Source organism: Lepidothrix coronata, unplaced genomic scaffold (genome assembly GCF_001604755.1).
Source record: "Lepidothrix coronata isolate B3197 unplaced genomic scaffold, Lepidothrix_coronata-1.0 Scaffold31, whole genome shotgun sequence".
NCBI classification, from domain to species: domain Eukaryota; kingdom Metazoa; phylum Chordata; class Aves; order Passeriformes; family Pipridae; genus Lepidothrix; species Lepidothrix coronata.
In genome coordinates, this window is record NW_016690211.1 from 8,178,023 (window position 1) to 8,192,784 (window position 14,762).

General features: G+C 34.9%; 1 protein-coding gene across 4 annotated transcripts in view; it reads left to right on the forward strand.

Moving 5' to 3' along the window:
• The window catches only part of IPO11 (importin 11), an 80,796-nt gene that overhangs the window by 9,050 nt on the left and 56,984 nt on the right, over nt 1-14,762 (forward strand). For all 4 annotated transcript variants that reach the window (XM_017811288.1, XM_017811285.1, XM_017811287.1 and 1 more), the window contains exons 5-11: nt 202-302; nt 5,027-5,099; nt 8,455-8,658; nt 10,213-10,345; nt 11,274-11,332; nt 12,169-12,217; nt 13,896-13,966. In XM_017811288.1, coding sequence (XP_017666777.1) covers nt 202-302; nt 5,027-5,099; nt 8,455-8,658; nt 10,213-10,345; nt 11,274-11,332; nt 12,169-12,217; nt 13,896-13,966 — 690 coding nt within the window. The remainder of the gene's footprint in view (nt 1-201; nt 303-5,026; nt 5,100-8,454; nt 8,659-10,212; nt 10,346-11,273; nt 11,333-12,168; nt 12,218-13,895; nt 13,967-14,762) is intronic.

Sequence of the window (14,762 nt, forward strand, 5' to 3'; positions counted from 1 at the left end):
TCGCTGTGTCTCACCTAAAAAATCCATTGCGCAGGCTCGAAGGGTTGATGACCTTTCCCAAAAATCTTCGCTCGCAAAGACTGGCCATTAAACATATAGCGATATGTGTACTTATATATGTACCCGGGCATTTGTTGATACAATTTCTGTCCTGTCTGTGGTGTGTTGTGCAGTTTTTAACTTAATTTTTTTTTTTAACAGAATATCTTTACAAATCATAGCTTGGATGTGAATGTAAGGTGGTTAGCTGTGCTGTACTTTAAAAATGGAATTGATCGCTATTGGAGACGGGTGGCACCACAGTAAGTTCTGTGTTTCTCCTTTTAACCTTCTACAGCTGGCTTTGTAATGGTTGGTAAACTGGAAAACAGCAGATCCTTAGTTCATAGAAATTACTTTAGAATTTACAGTGAAACTGATAAAATGTTTCAACTTTAGGACTTGCTAATAAACCATTTTGTCTTTATATTGCTTCTTATGACTGTTCATGACTTACTTTTGAAAACTGAGTTATAAGTCTGTTTCATAGATACCAGGTTTGAAGTGATGCATTCAGTGTTACAATGTTAACACCTGACTTTCTGATAGTAGCTAATATGAAACATAGTAAATCTCTTGGAGAATGTCAGAGACATTTTGTTTCATTTAAGCTGATTCATATTGTAGATGTCCATGGGAAAGAAGCAGTAGCTGTGATGCTAGCAATTTCTGGTCTTCATGTTTTTGTTGTTCTGATATAAGGGTTCTGATAAAGCATGATGAAAAATTCTCCAAAGAAGATCAGAAGTACAAGCAGTATTCATGAGCACCACATCATTTACTTAAAAATTACAAAAAGTGCCATTTTAATATGTAATACCTACAGAATTAGGTACTTCTCAGTGTTTTGTCTTTACTTCTTTTTTTCTTTTAAAAATAAGTGTAATTTCAAGAAGAGTTTCAGTTCCAGAACTCATAAAGACCTGCAGGTGTTCGCTCTCTGAAGTGTTCAGTATCTCTTAAATGCTGGTAATATAGATAGGACATCACTGTCAGGTTCAGGGTATTGAATTGGAATTCTCTGTCCTGTTTTTATAGATCGTGAATTTAAGCTAGTGCACAAAGTGTGGCACAAAGTATAATTTTCAGTTCTTTGCTTCAAATAGTTTAATGTATTTTGTAAGCTCTTCTAAAGATCTACCAAAAGAGAGAAAAGTTATAAAATTCTGTATCCACAGCATACTTTAAATAGTGTAGTACTCCTTCATTATTATGTAAAACACTAGAGTATTTGTATGCGTGGATTAGTATACAATTGAAAATCACCTGCAAGCATTTGGATTCTCTTTTATGTGAAAGGAAAATACCATCTTTTGCATGGAAGATGGCATATATCTTTGACGTTTCTGGCTAATGAGATACTGGTTACAATACTGGTACTTAGTAAGCATTATCCCAAGAAAATAATTATTGTTTCAATTTGTTAATATTTTTAGATACTAGTAGCATTTCTGGTGAAAAAAATCACAATTTATTTCCTGCAGAAGTAATGACTACAATTTTACTGTTTGAACTGAGGTAAAAATTAAGTAACAATCTTTCAATGTAGTTTTCCTGCAGTTTTAAGTGAAATGTAATTTAAAAAATAAAAAAAATTACTGTCTATTATTAAAGATTCCATGTGGTGAATCTATATTGAATTTACAATGCAATCCTATTTTATCCCTGTTTCTAATTTTTCTGCCACTTTTTTGCATTTTTTAAATGCAATTAATGTATAAAATAAATTAAAAAAAATATTGGCTGCTGTTAAAGATTCCATGAGGTAAATACATACTAAATTTTTACTCTGTGAACAACGGTTTCTCCATTTCCAGTTTTCTTTTTAAATTTCTTTTATGTGACATCCTGTCAGCACTCACCCAGATGACTTTCTCATAGCAGAGTATGTTGAGGGTATTTTGAGAAATGCCAGTTTAAGCTGTAACTTCACAGTTGATTGTTTTGTGATTGAATCATATTTTGGATGTCATGAAGGATTCATTGCATTCTTGTTGTCCTTGCAAATTCATGTCTTTCATCTTGTGTCTCTCATCAGCAGCTGTCCCCTCTCCATCGATAGTAGTACATCAAAGCATGTTTTGATCTACAGATCAGACTTAAACCAGCATTTTCCAGTGGGAGTGATTTTGGAGATGAGCTTGTGAACTTTCTCCCTCCTGTTTTTTCAGGCAGCTTTACAGATAGCCATGAGCCTAGGCTTATCATAGCCTCTTTTCAGGCACAGTTTGACCTCTTTTTTGAAACTTGTCGTCAGCCTCCTCAAAAGGTTGTATCACTTGATGATTTTGTATGTGTTTTTATTTTCTTCACAAATGGCTTTTCTTGAATTCAAATGTTGAACACGTTTTTGATATTACAGATAATTGCTTTTAAATCCTCTTTCTTGTGGACCTTGTTCTTTTATTTGAGTACCATGTTAGCAACTTTAATAATACTTTTCAAATCCATTTTTTTATTTGAGTGGTAACTATAAATAAGTCCTCATAAGCCAGAAATCCAAAATAACTTTTTAAATGTTTGGGTACCTGTTTGCCCATACCACAAACACAGAAGAAGATCAGTGAAACTTTGAAATTGCAAACTGTGAAGGACTATGGCATAAATACTTATACTTAGAAGTTCATGTCTAGATGAACTTGTTTTAATTTTTGGGCTGGTGTAATTCAGTGTTGAAGGGAAATAACTCACTGAGTGATACACATTTCTCCTAACTGCTCGCCTGCCGAAAACTTTTATGTATGGAATTGTGGGACTGTCTTGCAATGGGAAGATGAGGACAATGGTGCCAGTGTCGATGACTGTGACTCCTGCAGGGGCTGAGGAAGCCGCTGGGGCGGTTGGGAGTGTCCCTGTTCTCCAGCAGGTGTCACTGTTGTATTTAGACAGTAAATTCCTCCAGCCACGGTCCGAGAAGCCTTAGAGATCCCGTCACACAGTGCCGTGTACCACTTGCATCAGCACATGATTTCTAAAATTTTTTTTCATTACTGTTTTCCAACTTATCACAAGTGTCTGTATTTGAGGCATTCGTCCTCATTAATCTATTTCTTTTCCTGCCTTTGTTTTGTTTGCCATGGCAAAAGCCTAATTACAGCATTTTTATTTACAGTAAATTGTGAACTGAATTCTGCTGCTCTTAGACTATGCATATGATAAGTTCAATGTAATTATAATTATGAAAAAGTAATTAAGGCAAGGGGTCTCATGAGCTCACAAAGAAGGTATCTGAATTAATGCAATAGAACAGGGGTTTTTCTTCTTTACAAACCAGGTTTTATGTGCTTTCTATGATTTCTGAAAGGGAGGTATTGTACAAGCTACATTTAATTGAGAATAGAATTCTTAATTGTATTAATAAGAGATTTAAGTTTTAGAAAGGACTTAGAGTATGTCTGTATGTGTGGAAATTATATACTGCATTTTCATATTATAAAAAAGGACCACAAAAATTTATTTTCATGAAATGTAATCTAGTGAGTTTAGATTAATAAATTGAAAAACTTATTGTTGCAGAAATCCTTGTAAATTTTACCCAAAATGTTTTTAGGCATAATTTAATTTTATTGAGAAAAATCTTAAAAGCCTAAGTCTTGATTAAAAAAAAATTAAATTTAAATGTGGTTCCTGAATGCTGTAAATTACCTGTGACAATAAGACTTAATGTCCAATTCTGAGTCACTAGTGAAACAATTACTTCTTCCCCTTGTCTACTGTGCTTTGAATGATAAGTCTTTGATCTAGGAAATAGAGAGTACTTGTGCTATGTGCAGGGCCTGGGGTGGGAAGAGAAAACTGTAATATTTTTGCAAACATTTGACCCCATGATAAATCCTACTTCTGTTTTTTTTTATTATTTTGAGATTAATATCTAGTATTTGTCTAGATTAGTGTAAAAGCTTTGCTTTAGGCATCATTTTATATCTCAGTATGTAAAACTAGTAGGTTTGTATTTGTGCCTGAGGTCAGAAAACAGGAAGTGGTTGTGTTGGTATGTTTAATCTTCTTAATTTCCAGCCATTAGTCTTCACTGAGATGTGATGTTTGCATTCATGCTTCTGAATCATTGCAATATTAGATGGAACTGTTTCATTTAAACAAGCTTGGGTGATAGCTTAAAGGCTTTTTATGAAGAAGAAACAGCACTATAGATGCTATCACTGAATTAAAACATGTTGGGGTTTTCTTGTTCTTTTTTTTTTCCTGCTAGTATAATCTATAAATGCTAATAAAGCATTTTCAAAACCACTTTGTTGCATTTTCTACCTAGAAATTATAAGAAAATTGCATGAGTCATGAAGTCTGAAGTAGTAGAGGAATGATATGATACTGTAACTTGTAGTCTTAAACTGAAAGAGGTCACTTAAAACAAAGTGTTAAGATGCCACAAAGTTGCACTTGAATGCAAATTAACCTTTACAGCTTAGAATTTGTCTTTCTTACTGTTTTCCCCTGCATTTTTTGGAGAATGTATCAACATACTTTTCACCCAAAGCTATAATTTTCAAAGGGTCCGTACTTTTAAGTATAAATATATAACTTGTTTGTAATAGAAAAGAACTATTGCTTTTGCAAGAAGAGCTTTCATCTGATAAAGTGATTGTTCTTATTCTGGGCATTTCTTGGTTATGGTCCATTAGTATACATGGGCAAATTCATGCTCAAATTATCAGTCCTGGCAGTAATAAGTGTATAATAATTGTCAAATAGCAATCAATAGTTTGTAATTTGTATAGTTTTATGTTTTTCTGTTATATATCTGTGCATCTTACTTTGTCAGCTCTCTCTTTTGCCATCTGTCTTTACAAAGGTTACCTCAGGTCTCAAAACCTGAGGTTAAAAAGTATCATAAGTATTTGTTTCACTGTTCCCTCTCTTTTAAAGATAGTTGAGATAGTGGAAAAACAATGAATGTTCTTTTGATAGTTTTGATACTGTTTTCACTAGTTACATATGAATTAATATTCTGATAAATATATCCTGACAGTGCTCTCTCTGAAGAAGAAAAAACTACATTGCGTGCTGGACTTATCACCAACTTTAATGAGCCAGTGAATCAGGTTAGTGGTGAATGTTTACTACTCTCCCAGCAAATGGTTTTATTGATATATGTCTTGGTTTCTTCCTTTATAAAGTGTTTAATTATAATAATAAAGTTGCAGTTTTCGTATTGTCTTTCAAACAGATCTTTATGTTGAAGCTATATTCTCTTTCCATATGTCATAATTCATAAAATTATAGAATTACTTTGGTTGGAAACATGTTTTGTCTTTTTGGTGGTTTTTTTTGTTGTTGCAGTGACAGTTTATGTTTCTCTAACCCTAACCCTAACCCTAAACAGCAAGGTTTATGCAACTGTTTTGATGAAATGGTTCCGGGAATGGATGTAGCTCAAAAATAACCTTTCCTTGAATGATTTTTCATTTTTTTCAGCTGTATCAGTTCTCTGACCTGGCTTCCAGTATGGCCATAGAAGGAAGTGTGGTGGTTGTGGTGGTGTAGCAGGAATGAGCTGTTGAGATTGCTGCAGGATAAACCCACCTAAGCAGTATTGCTGTTACATGTCTAGTTACAACATTGATGCATTTAAATAAGCATAATAAAGTTTCAGTATGGTAGTTTCTTGTCTTACATAAAGTGACTAATTATAAGCTTCTATTTTGATTAGAATGAGAATTTATTATTATATTGAGTCTAGAACTAATGTTAGGGACTCAGAATATGCCTATACTAGATGAATCAATCTTCCTTCTGCTAACTTTTTCTTTATCGTGTAAGTATGAGATTCTGCAAGGAAGTATTTGCTAGTATTTTGAGCTAGATCCTAAAGAACTTTTTCAAGAAAATACAGAAATGATTGACGTAAGCTAAAGGTTAGAAAGAACATAATCTTGTGCTCTGCAGGTGGTTCAATTTTAACTTTTCAGGATTCCTTGATGAGATTAATGTAATATCTAGGATTAGAGCAATTTCTCAAAATTAGGGTAATTTAGACTTTGTAGAAGACCCTTGTGCAATGATAATTTTGACTAGAATTAAAAGTTTTAATAGCAAATGTGTTTTTTTAAAAAAGAAGGTATATAGAAAATATTTTAAAATTTGTAGTCCAGGTATAGTTTCAATGTAAAAAGTATGACCAAATATTATTTGGTTCTTTATTTCAACCAAAAAGAACTATGAAACATGTCAAGTCAGACCACAGAGTGTGTATTTATGCTTCTACTAAGTCGTATATAACTTAACAAATGTTTCATTTTTAAAAGTTTGCATGTCTTTTACAGATGTGAATAGGTAAATTAGGTATAAAAAAGTAGTACTACGTTGTTCATAAAACAATTCAAACTTTTTATCACTTTTTCCATACCTTTATTAATCTTTAATCAGTTTACCTGCTAAGACAATAGGATATTTTGTAGTTATAAATTCCACTGCTGCTGAGCAGTTCTGCAGTTCTGAGACTATAGTTGCGGCTAAGATTAGAACCTTTTTAAATGACATTTTAAGGACTAGTGGCTTCATGTTTTTGTTTGTGTGTTCTTTATGATATTTTTTGGAATGTCATTCTTTAAGGTGTGGAGGATTTTGTTTTATGCCAGCAGCCTAAATAATTACCCAAACAATGTGTGCAATATTACAGAGTCCATCTCCCCTTCTTTCTTCTAGTTCCCCAATCTATAGATATCCTGGGGTTTCCTTTCAGATGAACCTTTCATTTAGTCCCCAGCCTGCTTGATATGTCTGAGTTTTGATATCCTGTGTTCCTGATGAGTGCTCTTTTCCAGTTGCGGATAGTTCATAGCATGGTTGCTCTCTGCTTGTGCTTTTTGCATCACTGAAGGCAGAGAAATTATGACTCTTACATGTATACAGAGAAGAACAACACAAAAATGTGAGAAATAGACGTAGTATTGAGATGTGATGATACAAGTTGACTTCCAGGAGAGGCGGAGAAGAAAAAGAGAACATACCATATGTTGAGAGCCTAATTTCCATGCCCTCTGAATATATTTACCATTTGGAGACAACAAAAGAGCAAAATAGTCCTTCAAATGTACAACAGCAGAATCCTTTTTTTTCCTTCCTCCTTTTTTTTTTAACTTAAAAATCCAATCCTCAAGGAAAAAGTACTCTTGGCCTCCCTGGAGAGGTTGCTTCTTGTATGACATACGGAGAGGAGTTTATTTGCTCCCCATTGCCAATTGAAATCATTTGTTCTGATAATCAGTAAGACTCCCAGCTCTTCCTTGTGAGTGCTGATGTCATTTTCCTGAAGCAATTCTCTGTAAGCGGGTTGGTAGGAATGAATATAGTAGAAAGCTTTGTGAGGTGATGAGGCTCTGGATTAAACAGATGAGGAAGCAGTAGAGGAGGGCACAGCTATTCCCCCTTAGACCTGTAAATTGCTTGGATTCCTTCTGGTAGCTTAAGAAGGTGACTTCTTCACCAGGCTGGAAGTGTGATGGTATAGTAATGGTGTGTTGAAGGTGAGAGCATCTGCTTCACTAATCCAGTCAAGGATCCTTTCAGTAGAAATGGGATAAGAATAGGGAAAACAAGATTGTGAAATTTCTGGATATTTGAGATGGGGTTTTGAGGGACCGTACAAAATTTAGTCAGGAGTGTTTAGGGGAAGGGAGTTGCAGAAGCAGCAAAGTGTGGAATAGACAAAAAGAGGGCGTAAGATGGGCTAGTCAGGTGTAAACCATGGGTGGTCTTTATCTGTGTCTGAACAAACCCTGTGCCTAATCATCACTGCCTGTCCTGTCTTCTGATTGCATCCACTACCTGTCTCACTGTGTAATCTCACTGTGTTCATCACGTGTGTGGACTGCAAGGATGAGGTGCCAGCTACTGGCAGAACTGATGTGAATGGGATTTTGGGCCAGCAACCAAAGTCAGATGGTGGGAGTGGTGCAGGTGCCCCTGGCGTGTGATGTGAGGATCTGGAACAAGAGAGTCTCAGCTTCAGCTAGTGGGATGGGACCATGGTTTACCATGCCTGGCGGTGGGAATGGCTTTGTCTAAAACCTAAACTCAGGTAGAGCAGAATTAGGGGTAATGTGTATTTAGCAGTCTGTGTTCACAGAAAGTGATAGAAAAGATCGCTAAATAAAAAGTGGTTCCCAAATATCTGTTTCTTCGTTTATGTGATTTCTAGAACAAATAAATTTACTGATCTTTATATAAAATTTAAACAAGGTATCAAGTTTAGCATTTTATGTAAATAAAATAAAATACTTTTAGTCCACATTTATTTGCATTCATCAAACTTAAAAATAGGTTGAGGAAAAGCACATAAAAATCCATGCTACTTTTTTGATTCAGGTTTTAATTTTCTGTTAATTTCTGCATTGTACATTTCTTAAATGCTCTTTGACTTTGTGTTATCTGTTTTTTTGTTTTGCTTTTTTGCAGATAGCTACTCAGATCTCTGTACTGATTGCTAAAGTTGCCAGGGTGGACTGCCCAAGGCAATGGCCGGAACTTATACCCACTCTTGTAGAATCCGTGAAGGTGCAGGATGATCTTCAACAGCACAGAGCACTACTTACCTTTTATCATGTTACAAAGACCCTGTCATCCAAACGGCTTGCTGCAGATAGAAAACTTTTCTATGATGTAAATAATCCTTGCCTCCTCCTGGGCTTAGCTGGCAGGGCATTAATGGCATGTCAGTGGGCTTGAATGTCTGCCCTTGAAACAGAAATGCTGGTTGTATTATGAAATAACTGAAAGTCAGTTTCTAGGTGAAATGTTTTTGGAATATTTATTAATTTTTCATGCAGCTGGAGTGTTCTTATCTTGATTTGTGTAAAGAAGCAGAGTTTCATCTACAGAACAATATCTGCATATCAGCCTTATCATGCCGTACAACAGATCTTACTTTATGTGAATTTATGGTGTTTTTTGGAAGTCTGCTCTGGATTTATAATTCATTATAGTCTTTAAAAAATACTGGGTTGTAGACTTCCATACTACTGTATTTTTGGTTTTATCATCAGTGGGAATATGTTTGCGTTTTTTTCCAGACCAACTCTCTGGGTTAATCAAAAGGCGAGATGGCAATGCAGATCTTGTCTCATGCAGCTTACATTCTCCCTTGTAAGAATCTAGTGATTAAAACACAGATTTAACTTCTGTTGTAGGCTATGCATCTCCAAACCCATTTGGAGTTAGGTAGCAATGTAGTACAGTTAACTGAATTTAGTGAGTTAAACATATTTTCCAAACACGTTACATTTGCATTTTCAAAATTTTATTTTACTCCTCCATTTTAAAGAGTTTCTAAAGCACAAAAAATTAAGACTATTTATGGAGGTTTACCTATTTATCCATATAGAAAAAAGTTCTGTCTGTGTGATCATGAAGGTGAAATTTTAATTGCCAGGAGTCCAAGGCATTGAGGACTGACTCCTGTAAATAGGACCTTTACTAACTTTTACTCAGCCAAAAGAATCAAATAAACAGGTCACGTGCTTTTTATTCCATTGATGGGATGTAGCAGACTGAGTGCGGACTTTCTTAATTATGAAGCTGTCAAGTGCTGCCATAACTGAGTGAGACATTCTTTATCTTCTGTTTATAATTCAGATATCTTTATCAGGCAAGCACTGTTTAGGAACTGTAACATAAATTAAGTTTGAGATTTATTTTCAACAAAATAAAGTTAGTTTTGTTGTAGGCGTTGTTCAAGGCTGGTTTTATTAGAGAGAGGTGTATAACTGCTGTGTCCCAGAGTAAGCTGATTCAGATATTAACTATGCTGTAAGACAGACAGTTTAAGTCTTATGGGAGAAGAGGTGAGGAGGAAAGCGGCTTGTTTTTTGAACCTTCATATCATATTATACACCAGCAGTTGTATTTAATGAAAACCAAGTAAGAAAGTAGCCTTAGATAGTTATCTTTAACGTTAAGAGTCATAGACTCAAATACTCAGGGAAACCACTAGATCTTTCAAAACGTCTTGAAATTAGGACAAGGTGTTTTTCTGGAAAACATTTTTGGATCAGTACAACTCAGTAAACAAAGCAGCAAATTAAACATTGTGGCCTGTGATATAGAAGAAGATGGATTAAATAATTTAACAGTAGGCATTGGCCTTTAAAATTTAGGGATTTATTTTGCTGTGACAAAGTTCAGGAAATATATTCTTGATCTTTCTTCCTTTTTCAGCTTACATCAAGTATTTATAGCTTTGCATGTTCCTTGTGGAATCATCATACAGATACATTCCTACAACAGATTTGTGCGGGGAATGAAGCTGCAGCTGCAAATTCACTAGAAAGGACCTTGTTGTCATTGAAAGGTAATAATATAGAATGATATTAAATATAAAGAATCAAATAACTTTCTTCATAGTGAATGAGTAGGAGTTCTTTGGTCAATAGTTCACATTCTCTAACAAAGCCAAGCCCACTGGGAAAACCAGTAATATCTTGGTTTATTTTACCTGTATCTTTAGCAAGGCAGAAGGAGGATTTCTCATATGGAAGGGGGAGACAGTAGTCTTGTATGCACCACTTCTCAGTATGCACCCTTCCAATGTGCTTGTTGTAAGAAGTCAAAGTCTAGGAGGTGAGAAAGTGGAGGGCGTAACGGGATGCTTTTTTACATGTGTTGTAATTTGGGCTTGCATGTCTTTAAGGACTTACTTGGTGAAACTAAGCTATGAGTTTAATTCCATTAAGTTCACCTTGTGTCCCGTGAAGAGCTAACCTTAGAAGTTTATCTTTAGGTTGATGCTCAAATGCTTATCTGTGGAGTAAATACATATCCTGACTGTACTTTGTGACTTTGAAGAATTGAGATGTCCATGTGCCTTGCTTGCAATGTAGACAATACCTGTCTTGAATTGTTTCACAAAGTGCAGCATGCAACTTTTCTATATTGCTGGCAATGCAGAACCGAGAGAATTATAAGATGGCTTGCTTGACTGTACTTGGCCCTTTTCCTACTCTAGAATCATTCGGAGATTGAATACTTACAGTTTTTACAGAATTCTTCTTGATTCAGTAATTCTTGGAGTTCTCTTCATTGTTTTACACAATATACTGAATTTTAAAGTAATTTCAACAAGGTTAATGTTAAATATGGATGAGGCACCCAGGGACCTAAAATTAAGTGTCATTTTTAAAATGTAGACTTGGAAGACAGTCACAGCAACTGGAATTGTAATTGTGGTCTGTTGAAACAAGAGCTGATAAATAGCTATGAAAGTAATTTTTTTTTCCTAGTGCTTCGGAAACTAACAGTTCATGGCTTTGTAGAACCTCATTGGAATGCAGAGGTGATGGTAAGTGACATGTATATATTTCTAGTTCTAGATTAGAAATCTTTTGTGATGATTTCAGATGTTAGAGCTATGTTTGAAAATTGTTGAAAGACACACATTTTTGTTGTGTAAAGGAAGATCAAGCAATGTGCTCTCAAAGTTGTCCTTAGTCAAAACTGTCAGATCTTAGGTAGATCCTAAACACTGTGACACTAGTGGCATGATGTTTAAAAGAAAAAAGGTACCCCTTCCAATTTAGTCATCACATGATGGTGACACCACTGTTTCTCACTGAAAGATGTCTTACATATACTCTCCCCCCCACCTATGTAAAAGCATATTTTCATTTAGTGGTGAATGTGATGCCGCATTTGTTCTATCACATCCATCTATTGATGGAAATTTTTTGACTGAGATAAAAGCCTGTGGTATGCAGCCCATGGAGAGGGGAGGGTCGGAGGAAAGAAACTCAGGCACCGTCCTTAACCCTGTTCTGCTGGATGAATTGAGTACCTGTGTCCTATGTCCTCAGGTAGGAGGTTGAGAACAGGATAGGACTGGATAAGCATATTTTAAAGCATATGTCTGCAGTTACCTATCCCTTCTTCTACTAGAGATGCTGTTTGTGTAGTATTAATAAGGTCAGTTTGGATCATCTATGAAGTCTGCTTCCTAGGTAATTATTAATTTTACAAGGAAATTGTTTGTCCAAAATAATGAAATAGGTTAAAAGTGATGAGGTTGAGTCTGAGCTGCTACCATATTTGAACTTACTTCAGTTTGACACAACTTTGTTTTTATAATACAGTGCAAACCAAGCTTCATCCTTAAAAGACATATATACTTTCATTTTTCAGGGTTTTCTACATGCTGTATTTGAACGGCTGAAACAGTTTCTGGAGTGTAGTAAGTATCTGGATATTTTTTGTTTTATTTGTTGTTAAACATTGGAAGCTGGATAAAAACAATGCAGTTTAGAGCACTGTCAATAGAGCATTTAGGTGCAAGATACGTTTTTATAAGTGCAAAGCTCTTACTTTAAATCTTGCTGAAACTATCAGAGAATTCAGTAAAAGTGTCTTTTGTTATAAACAGACTAAAATCCCACCAAAATTATATTTGGTGTCATAATGCTAATGAGAGAAAAATCTTAAGTCATGGATTGACAAGGTATCTATATTAAAATATGAAGCTGCTACTAAAACCCAGATCATCTTGAGTTTTCCTCTTTGGGAGAGTTCTATGTTGTTTCTTTTTCCAGTAGTTATATATTTTGGTATATGTCAAATGGGAAATAAAAACCATATTCAAATCTTAGTTGTTTGTAACTGAAAAAGTAGTACTCTGAGACAGGCAACCACAGGTTAACACAGTCGACAGAATCAGAAGCGTAATTGGCAGGTGTTAGTGCTTTTGCAGGGAAGTTACCTGAAGCAAGCCAAAAGGAGATGTTTGACAGTGTTACATCTGAACTCACTTCACCTTCCTTGTGTGTACACTTGTAATAGATCTGATGTGAGCCGTTCAGTCCTTTGAAGCCTGCCAAACCATTATTTTAGGACTGAACAATGCTTTTTCCAAGAACAAATGTCTAAACTGAGTAGAAAGAATTTTTTTTATATAAGTTATGTATAATTTTAATATTTTCAATTTTGATGAGGTTCCTTGGCTTAGGAGCCTGTACTTAGGTAAGAGGGGCCGATCTGGACTTAGAGCATCATTTCTAGAAGAGATGGAAACAACCACTGTTTGCCCCTTTTGCTATACTGTAATCAGGTTCTTTCTGGCCCTTCCTTCGTTTTTTACAAGATAGGTGCCTAGTTTGAGTCGACTGAATTGAAGGCCATCCCGTCCTGAAGTTTGGTGGTTATTGTAGTCCCGTAGAATATGAGGACCCATGGGGTTTTAGTGTCCTAAGGCAAGAACTGAACTGAACCTTTCCATTTCCACTTTTCTAAGCAATAAGTTGTTTTGCAAAAGCAGGTACAACTACCTTACAGGATTAGTGTTTACATTTATTATACCATGGGTTTTGCCTGTATGACTTCATTATGGCACTTTCTGTTTTTTTCTTTTTCCCTAAAATCTTTATCTATTTTTTTGTTTTGTTCCTTTTTTGTCTTTTAATTTAGAGTGTTTTCTAGTGTCTATAATAAATTATTCTTTAAAGTGGAGTTTTTACAAAAATGCATAATGTTATGCAATAAGGATACAGAATAGTTTTATTAAAGGGACATTTTCATATTTTTAGTACTGATTTACTTTTTTCCTATACTAGCATTTGCTTCATTGCATTCATTGCTATCATTAAATATTCTGTAGTGATGTCCTGATTGTTGTAGCCTGATCAAGTACAGCGAATTTCACTGCAGCTGAGAGAAATGGTTAAAGTTTATTTTTTTTTTCTCATTACCTTGAATTTGACTTTGAATATATTCTGCCATAGGACTTTTTTCTGGCTGACATAATGCCTGAACTACAGTAAAAATAAGTTCTTTTCCAGTGTTAATTTTCTAAAACTTAGCTACCCAGAAAGAAAAGGAAAGTCTGAAAAATGATAGTTGTTAAATGTCTGATTTACCAGGTAGAAGTATAAGAGCAGAAAACATATGCAGGGATCGTCTAGAAAAGACTATAATTCTGTTCACTAAAGTGGTAAGTAAATTCTCCTTTCAGTTTCTGAATATTTTATAGTTCTGGAGGAGCAGTCCCCATCGAGATATATATGTGCCTTGAAGTGAATACATTTCAGATCTTTTAAAGAAATGAAAGGTACTGCAACTTAAAACTTCTTTGTTATGAAATGTATTTTTGAAGAAAAGGGTGTCTGTTTACTCATGCTGATGTAGATTGCAGCCGTGAAGAATACATTTCCTTAGCTCAAACAAAATTAAGTGCATTCCATAAGTAAATTATTTAGCTAGGATTTTGCTCAAAGAAGCATTCTGGAAGTTTTGCTAAAACAATGGTAAGGGTACTGAGGAATAAAGAAGAGAAACTGGCCACTCTTAATTTTATCAAAAGGAACTTAACAAAAAACTCTCTTACCCCTCTGCGACCTTTGTATTGCATAATACATTTGGAGTTGTCAGCTAACTCTGTGTTCATTAAATGCATATATTATTGGAAGGCAATTTTAGCGTTGTCACTTGCTCTGTTTTTTGTTTTGAAGTTGAAAACCTACAGGGTTCCCATTGTTTTCAGATTCTATTTAGGGGCCATGGATGTATTTTGAATATTCAGCCTAATTATCAGAAGGGGAAGGCACCCATCAGCTTCACCAAAATTGAACTGAAGATGCTATGACCCAATATTTTTGGTCTTTGTCATAGTACTTACATTGCAAAAGTGCATCTTTTTTTGCAGACCTGAAGAGAAAATACACTTGATTAATAGATACTCTACCATGTAGAAATTTGGATGCAAGAATTTTTGCAATAGTAGAGGAGAT